Genomic DNA, 9,051 nt, shown 5'->3' on the forward strand with positions numbered 1-9,051 from the left:
GGTTTAAGTTACTTCCGCAGTGGTTGCACTTTTCCGAACCGGATGCTCTGTCCATCAATATATATACGGTCTATGTGTGTAATCTATTCTATGTGTATTATTTTTCTTTACTTACTTTAGCGTAATAATAAGCAATATCTTGCGATCAACTGAGGTATTTTGTGATTTAATCACAGCTAAGGGGCGTTGTTCAGCCTGACACAAAGCCATTACATATAGCAACATGAATTTATATTCCCATTCCAATATAAAATATTGTAATAACAAACAATAATTTCACAATGGAACAGGCCCTGCGCACACCGAGGCAGCTGCTACAGAGCGGAGGTAACGTTAGCTCACACTAGTAGCTAGCATAGGCTAATTTTCCGCTGACGCCAAAGATTCTGTATAACTAAAGAGAACGCACCAACGGTATGAAACGCTAAACACTGTCTGTCTAAATTGTTATTATGACGGTGTTTCCTCCAGGTCAACAGTGACGTTGTCTTCTTCAAGCGGGATCGCTACGGAACGCTGACTCCGTACAGGGTGGAAAGGGATTACATCGGAAGGGCTGTTTACACCAAATCTTTGGGCAGCAACTCACCAAAAGACATCACACAGAACTACAAGTACCCAAAAGGTAACACACACACACACACATTGCAAATTACAAAAAAAATAAGATGAAACTTACCTTTATAGTTTAAACCATAGTTAATATTAATGGACAAAGCATCCAGTTTGGCTGGAAGTACCTTAAACCGTGCGGTTGCAAAAGGTCAGTTTCTGTAGAAATCTAAGAGAAAGTGACCCACTTCTCATCTGCTTTATTACCTCAGTAAACATTTTCATAATGACTTTATGGCCTCATTCACTAGTTTTAAGTCTACTGCAACACAGAATGATGTTAATTTGTTGAATTACAGTCTTGTTGATTTGAAAATCAATGCTTAAGTAGGGGGTGTTCTAGGGTGTGGCTATGATGTGATTGACAGTCCCCGGCCTGTCTTATATGTAATACAAATATGGGACAAAGATATATTTAAAACATTTTTAATCTGAATTATGTAAGATAGCATTCAGCAGACCAGTGAAGGATATTAGAAGCACTTTTCCGGGGATGGCTGAGCGTTACTCCGCTGAGCGCTGAGCGTTACTCCGCAGCCTTTGTCATTGTTGTGGTTCTTTAAATGTAAATGTAAATGTGCTGTATTTATATAGCGCTTTTCCAGTCTTAACGACTGCTCAAAGCGCTTTTACATCTACAGGAAACATTCACCATTCACACACATTCATACACTGTGGCCGGGGCTGCCGTACAAGGTGCCACCTGCTCATCAGATAAACATTCACACACATTCACACTCCGATGCGCAGCACCGGGGGCAACTCGGGGTTCAGCATCTTTCCCAAGGACACTTCGACAATGACTGCAGGGGCGGGGATCAAACCGCCAACCTTCCGATTGGCAGGCAACCGCTCTACCACTGAGCCACAGCCGCCCCCATTAGAAATAAATAATGGACAAATAGTCTTTAAACTCTTCAGATCCAAAGTTATTCACTGTCAAAGTGGCGTCAAAATGAATGGGAGTCAATGGAATGCTAATGGTGGGTGGGTGCTACGAAGCATTAAAAAAGTGCCATGGGAGCTACGCTTAGAGAGGAGAGGGTTACCCCCTTGGTCTTACATAGGAAATTACTTTACAGCACAGCAGTAGCTAATGTTGGATGCTAGCTATATTGACAGTCATAAAAGCCCGTGCTCACATGCAGCTCTGTACCCAACTGACAGACATACTTTTTCAGCTTAAAATTGCCATAGGAAGTACTAAAAACACCACAACCTCGCTGTCCTCTCCACCCGACGGACAGACACCCTTCCTTGGCTTAGAATTACAGTAGGAACCGTTAAAAAGGTCACTACCTTGCCTTCTTTTTCCACCTGTCTGAAAAACACACTCTATTGGCTTAGAATTACAGCAACAATTGCTAAACGCAGTGATAACTCACAGCCCTTTCTTCCCAATTTACAGCCCCCCCTCTCTTGGCTTAAATTAACTCACCATTGTCAGCTACGGCCGCTGAAAATGCTACCGATTGTAAACAGCCGTGGCCTGCTTGCCTGGTCCTCCAGTAACGTTAGTTAGTAGAGTTAGCATGGCGGCGTTAGCCAGGACCAGTCAGGATCACTTTACAAGCTGTGTCTCAATTGTTTTTGTGAGTAAGTAAATAACTCAGGTTCTATAGCTAGATAATATCATGTGAGTACACAAATGTTGAAATTACATAAAATGCCCGTCCCGTGTAGCAGTTATAAATGAACCCAAAGCTAATGCTTACATGTTCAGGAGGAAATTACCCAACTCAGGGTACTTTTGGGCTCTAAGCTGTCTCAGTCTTTCAAATACATCTTCAATATTTACCTGGGATTGTTACGTCTTTGGTCACGCAACTGTCAGAACCATGCCGTTTTTTTAGGTCGAGTAAAATCTGTCTCCGTTGATCCTGTTTGTTTGTTTTGCTGCTTTCATGGCTGTACTGGCACTACAGCTGTAGCGCGCTGGCTTTGCATTTTTACAGGTATATCTGGCAACCCGGCCTAGCTGTCAAACTGGGTAGATGATAATAAAACAAAGGCCAAAACTTGAATAGAAATTACAAAAGGAGAAAACACTGGAATTAGCATTGTTGTCAGAAACGATAGTCTTTCCATAATGTTTCCATAATATGTGATGATGCATTGGGGTCATTTTTAGATTTATTACAGTACATATATTACATATTGGACCTTTAATGCAACTTGTTTATGGATTCAAAGGGGTTGGGAGACATTAGAGTCGGTGGTGAAGGGATTTCTGTCTGCAGGTAGTGCCGAGGACAGTAGGACTATGGACCGGGCGGAAGGATATGGTGTTGAGAGGGATCACTCAGAGCTGCCCGAGACCACACTGTCTATCATTATTACCGCCAGTCAGGTAACGCACCAGTCTACACGTCTGTCTTTCATTACTGAACATTATGGGTGTTTCCTTTTCAAATCAAAAATTTATCAAAATGAGCTTTTGTATTATTGCCACCCCCGCCTTAGTCTGGATGCCAGCAAATTTAGCCCCAATAAAACATTTGATCCTGGGAAGTTTGATTTGGACTTAATCCGTTGTGGAGCAACTATGCATGAACAAGAGCTGTTAGGACCAATCAAATTGTAAGGGCGGACTTCATACGATGATGGACAGATGATCAACAGTAAGGTAATGATGAACGCGAGCAGAACCGCGAGACCACGCTCACCCATATCCCCCTGCACTGCTCATATATGATGGTTCTCCCAAGTTCCTTTAGCTGTATTAATGGATTTAGCTAATGAATGCAATTCACCATGTGGTCTATTAATACATCCAAGACACAAGGTAACTGTAGCTTAGTGGTAGCCTGCAGCTGCACTTTTCCAGACACCATGGCCACTGCCAGAGTAACAGATGAAGGAGAAACAATAGAACAGAAAAATGCTCTTGCTTCCTTGACATACCTATGTGCCAACATTGTGCCTTCCCTGTGTTGAGTTATGGAAACAAACAACAAAGGTAACGCAGGTGACACAACTCAATGGTGTATTCAGGTGCACCATGTAAATTCAGGGAAACTAAAACTCTTAAAATCTTAATGGGGCATTTACATAACTGCTGAAATAAAAATGTACATGGGTTTATGTCAACCAAACCAGATTGGTGATGTTTCATGTAAAACAAAAAGGATCCTACTCTTTAACAAAAATAATAATAAAACTAATAAAATAAACTTAAATAATAATCAGAGCATGTCAGTGGCAAAAACAGCATGTTTTGTGGACGGAAATTGATGGGCCCATTTGCATTGCATTGCATCTTGTTTTGCTTCTTGCTTAATCATGGACAAATTTCAAAGATTGTTGTTCAGTTTCTTAGACACAAACATAAGAACATAGGGTTCAAAAGTTATCCTTTAAGTACAAATTTAATGTACTTGTACTCTTCTCCCGTCTCTCCAGGTCAGCCTGGGTCAGGACGTCAACCTACAGATGGCTTTCCACAACCAGAGTGATGTTCCTACAACCATCCAAGCCAACCTGGCCGGGTCTGTCATCTTCTACACCGGAGTCAGAGCCAGTCACTTGAAATATCACAACTTCACCATCACCGTGCCAGCCAATGAGAGTGAGCAACGTCAGCAACGAGAGAGTATTTGTGGTTATTAGAGATAACCATTGTTACAATTGTGTGTGTGTGTTGCAGTGAAGAGTGAGATGGTGAAGATCACAGCTGACGAGTACATGCCGTTTTTGGGCACCCTGCTCTGTCTGCACTTTATTGTGACTGGACAGACTGAGGACGAGTCAGTGACTGCCATCAAGGTGCTCGAGTTCCAGATCCCGACGCTCACCGTGACGGTAAGACTCAGGGTTGAAAATCAGCCACTTTCCCTCTTTAAGATTTAGCTTGGTGTAAGGTATTTTATTGTTAGCCTTACCTCTGTTAGTTGTTATGAGACGTGCATTGCCGTCTTGGTTCCAGTATTGTACGTCTGTGTGTATTTATGTTATGGTTGAGCCAGAGTCTGAGCGATGTAACAAACCCTCGGTTATATTAGCGCACCGCCAATAAAACCATGGGGACACTGGCATTATTTATTTTTTCAGGAGATGTTCTTGGCTTGTGTTGTTTTTTGTCTTCTTTTTCTACTACATCTTCTTCTGTGTTACCAGCTGAGCGGCTTGCCCAAGGTGCAGCAGGAGATGTTTGCCGAAGTTACCTTCACCAACCCGTTCAACTTCGCCCTGAAGGCCTGTAGGCTGTCCATGGAAGGAGCTGGATTAATGAGCGAGAAGACACGTTTTTTCGGGTGCACACACACACACAAACACACACACACACTCACACACACATAACATTGTCATTTTCCCTATCCAGAATATTTTGCTTTAACTTTTGTACGGTGGGAGGAAGTGGAGACACGTTGTCCATTTTTATTTATACAATCTATGGTGATGGCATGTTGTGGCTGTTTGGCTCGTGTGTATTTATACCAGTACACCTGTGTGTGTCTCAGAGTCATTGAGCCTCAGGCTTCAATCTCCTGGAAAGAGTCGTTCATCCCTCGACTAGCCGGAAATCGCTGCCTTGTAGCGGTGATGGACAGCAGCAACCTCTGTGAGGTAATCTCCACACCTTCCTCTCTCATTACTCAAGTACTGTATAACATAACTATGTTAATTTTGAGACACTATCCGTGGAAATTAGCCATATCCGGACACATTAAACCTTACACAGTTTCCTGTCTTTTTGTGGAACTTTTAGTGGGGGATCAGTGGTCAGAAAGTGCATAAAGGGTAGTTGATTACTTTCATGGGATGTATTTTCACAGGGGTGAGATATGTCCTATGAATAAAATTGTAATGAATCTGCTGATGGTCTGGATTGCGTGACACTTCTGGGATGTTAAAACCATATCTCATGCCAGTCAAGATCTCTGCTCAGGTCTGGACAATCGCATTCCCAGACCTTCTCTGTTGTTTGAGTCCTTTTCTGGTCGCGCAAAGGACCAAAAATAAAGTTTAAAGTCAGGAACTGAAAGACCCTCCTCTTTAGTGTAGACATCTTCATAATTTGTGCCAATAACCAGAAGGAGGGGAAAGAGGTAGCATAGAGCTCACGACGTTAAACCCGGGTATAACATTAATTTTAACCCCAGAGATACAAGCTTGAATCGACATGGGGAGACCCATCCATTTTTCCATATCTTTCAAAACGTTGCTCAGAGCAACAGAATAGGTATGCTTAACAATCTCGTTTAAGCAAGGGAAAACCTTAAGACCTAAATATCTAAACTGTTTAACAATGGGGATGTTATCAGAGATGATTGAAATGTGAGCTGAATCATTCAAATGAAGTAATGCTAACTTTGACCAGTTAACTTTAAAGCCTTATAAGCTACCATACTCCTCGCATAGGTTAAGAAGAGGAGGAAGAAATTGATAGGGCTTTTCTAAAAAGACCATAAAGTCATCCACAAATAGAAAGAGGTGATGCTGTGTATTGCAAATGCATATTGGTGACACCATAATCGATGCGTGAATGGCTTATGGAGTTTTATGGAGTTCACTAGTTTTGACATATGACAAACAACGGGCTAGGAGCTTTGCAAAGGTTTTTTCAATCAGAGTTAAGCAGGCTCAGAGGTAAATAGCTAGAGCACTCTGTAGGATCTGTATCCTTTTTTAAGAGTAGGGAAATCAAGGCTGTGTTCACATGCCTTGAGAATTCACCCTTCCTTATAAAAAAATTAATCATGTCAAGAAGGAATGGGCCCGGTTGTTCCGAAAGAGTTACATAAAATTCAGGGGTATCCCATCAATGACTGGTGATTTTCCTTGTGTATATTTTGTACTGCCAACCTTAGTTCTTCTATAGTAATCAATTTGTCTAAGTCACCTGATTCTTCTGCTGAAAATTTAGGAAAGTTAAGCTAATTTAACCACCATTTAGGGCTTTATCCAAAGTGAACTCTGATGAATACAGATTGGAATAAAATGTCTGACATTTTTTTATATTACCGTATGCTGATTTAATAGCGGGAATATCTGCAAAATGGTCACTGAACCTAATTGTCATGGCAAGTAAGTGACTGTATCTTGTGCCCTGGAAATAATAGTGCTGTCTCGTTCTATGGATGTGAAATTCTGATTTCTGGTTCAGAATTTTGTTCATTTCTGTTCTTTCTCTTTCTAGCTATTTGAGCACTAAAATCATTTTGCAACAATGAGTCTAACCTAGTTAACTCAGCTTCAATCCCGTCTGTATGGCTGTAACAGCCGGTATCCGCTTGTAGCAAATGTGTCTCCTGTAATAATACAACGTCAACATTCTCTTTCTTAGTAAGCCCAGAGTGCTGGCTCATTTATTAGGAGCATTCAGTAAGCCAAAATTCCACATTAAAAGTGTAAGATCACCAATTCTCAAAAATCTGTGATCTAAATGAAAGTACATGCGGAAATTGCTGCTGCCTTTCATTTTGTTAAATCCTTTTGTTAAACAACAGTGCATCCAAAGCTAAGTCCCCTATTTCACAAAACATATAAAAACAGAACAAGAGCATACAAGATAGTGAGGTAAAAGTAAAAGCAAGAGAAGAGGGGGCGGAAGCAACACTTGAAGTAGGTTTTTGATCAAGATTGGATATGTGGCAGCAAGAAATGGAACACTAGCCAGCCCATATTTACCCAATTGCAACAGCAGTTGTTTCCACACTAAACTAACATTTAAACCGGAACTAGTAAAGGAAATTCTAGCTAACCTATGGAGAGTAGGCCATATTAAGCTAGGTCAACATAGTATTCAGAAACACAGTCTCTGTAATAATATCAGACAACAGTACAATGAAAACTAGGACACATTAAGAGAACATGACAAGAACGGTCCATGTTCATCAGTCAGTTGTTTACTAGCTAGCATTTGCACCTTAGCCACTCTTTCAGCCCGACGATGCAGATGTTGCATCTTCGGTTTCTGTCTTCCAAATCGGCTAGCTTCATCTCCGTTTCCTGAATATAAATAAGCTCTTTTGTGTCTTATTCGGTTGAATGTTTTCATACAGAAAGGAACTTTAAACACATTATGAGAGCTGAATAACTGCAGTGTTATATTTCATGTCCACTACATACTCCACTACATCCTCGGAGGGTAATATACTTGCCCTGTTGTGTTTCTTTCAGGTGAGGGGTGTCATTTGGGTCGACATCACGCCCTGAGATGATTGGTCCACAGAGCTTTGTCACCCCCGCCTCACACCATTTCCACTACGCCTCTACCAATCACAGCAGCTTCAAACTGAGAGGAAGGAGACGACAAACCAGAGCAACGTCTTTTATGATTTTATTTCTTGTTTTATTTCAGTGTACACAAATCATTGTAAATTCCAAGCTGTGATACTCTTGAATGAGTTGAAATATTAATCGTTACGCTTTTTAATCAATAAATGTCTCAGAGAGTCTCCTCTCAACCTGGGTCATAACATCTGTTTAAAGTGACTCTATGTAACTTTTTATTGTTTCTGAAGCTCTGACATTTTCCACACAAAGGTCTTAAATGACTTGTAACCACAAACGAGCCTAACAGTGAAAATAACTCTAATTTTATATAGTTTTTAGTAAGGCCTCTGCCCTTTCCTTCCCGTCCCAGAATGATTGGCGGCAGATAGACAGTGTTACGGTTTCACATTCTGACGGGTCACAGATTTTTTTGTTACACCAAAAAAGCCTAGTTAGTATCAAGCCCTGTGAGCCAGGTACAAGAAAGCAGGAGAAGTCTTCATACAGGCCTAATTGTATTTTAATGTTGTTTTAGAAGTTGTAGTTATGACTGGCACGGAAGGAAATTAAACAAAGAGTTAATTAAATTAAAAGGGACAAGTGAAGTCAACTTCGGTCAGGCTTTTAATAGATGGAGACAATTAATGGATTGTAAATGAATCAAAACTGACCCAGAATTGTCCCTCAGGAGCATAATATGTCTAATTGTAAATTACTTTACAATGTGCGATTTGGTTGTACAACAATAGCCAACATATAATCACATCTCCCTTCCATTTAGCATTTTATTCCTTTTAGTTAGTGTTTGTGTTCGCCTACTATTTCTTTTCCCTTGTCCCCCTGCAACGTTACTTGTGTAAAACATTCTTGGGAAATGCGCTATATGAATTGAAGTTATTATAGCGTTGGTTGCTTTAACAAGCTCCTAATGCTTTTGTGCCACAGTGACAGTGATACCCTGTTTTCACTCAAAAGACATCCAAAGTAGGCCTAGTTACATTATGCAAAACTTGAAATGCAACGATGCATCAGTACCTAATTCTCTTATTGTAAATACTTAATTGTCTCTCTGAGCTATACATTCATTGCAAATACATGACCCCCCTGTAATGCTAACAACCCTAATACAGTCGGCAATAAAGCAGCATATACACTCACCGGCCACTTTATTAGGTACACCTGTCCAACTGCTCGTTAACACTTAATTTCTAAGCAGCCAAT

General features: G+C 40.8%; 1 protein-coding gene across 1 annotated transcript in view; it reads left to right on the forward strand.

The window, feature by feature from the left end:
* LOC117939469 (coagulation factor XIII A chain-like) overlaps nucleotides 1–8,747 on the forward strand; it is a 17,679-nt gene extending 8,932 nt beyond the window's left edge. The window contains exons 12-18 of the mRNA XM_034864847.1: nucleotides 472–625; nucleotides 2,853–2,962; nucleotides 4,015–4,180; nucleotides 4,259–4,413; nucleotides 4,729–4,865; nucleotides 5,073–5,178; nucleotides 7,735–8,747. Of these exons, the coding sequence (XP_034720738.1) occupies nucleotides 472–625; nucleotides 2,853–2,962; nucleotides 4,015–4,180; nucleotides 4,259–4,413; nucleotides 4,729–4,865; nucleotides 5,073–5,178; nucleotides 7,735–7,770 (864 nt within the window). The 3' untranslated portion in view covers nucleotides 7,771–8,747. The remainder of the gene's footprint in view (nucleotides 1–471; nucleotides 626–2,852; nucleotides 2,963–4,014; nucleotides 4,181–4,258; nucleotides 4,414–4,728; nucleotides 4,866–5,072; nucleotides 5,179–7,734) is intronic.
* Nucleotides 8,748–9,051: the final 304 nt, after the last annotated feature.

The sequence above is a fragment of the Etheostoma cragini genome, chromosome 24 (assembly GCF_013103735.1).
Source record: "Etheostoma cragini isolate CJK2018 chromosome 24, CSU_Ecrag_1.0, whole genome shotgun sequence".
Lineage (NCBI taxonomy): Eukaryota > Metazoa > Chordata > Actinopteri > Perciformes > Percidae > Etheostoma > Etheostoma cragini.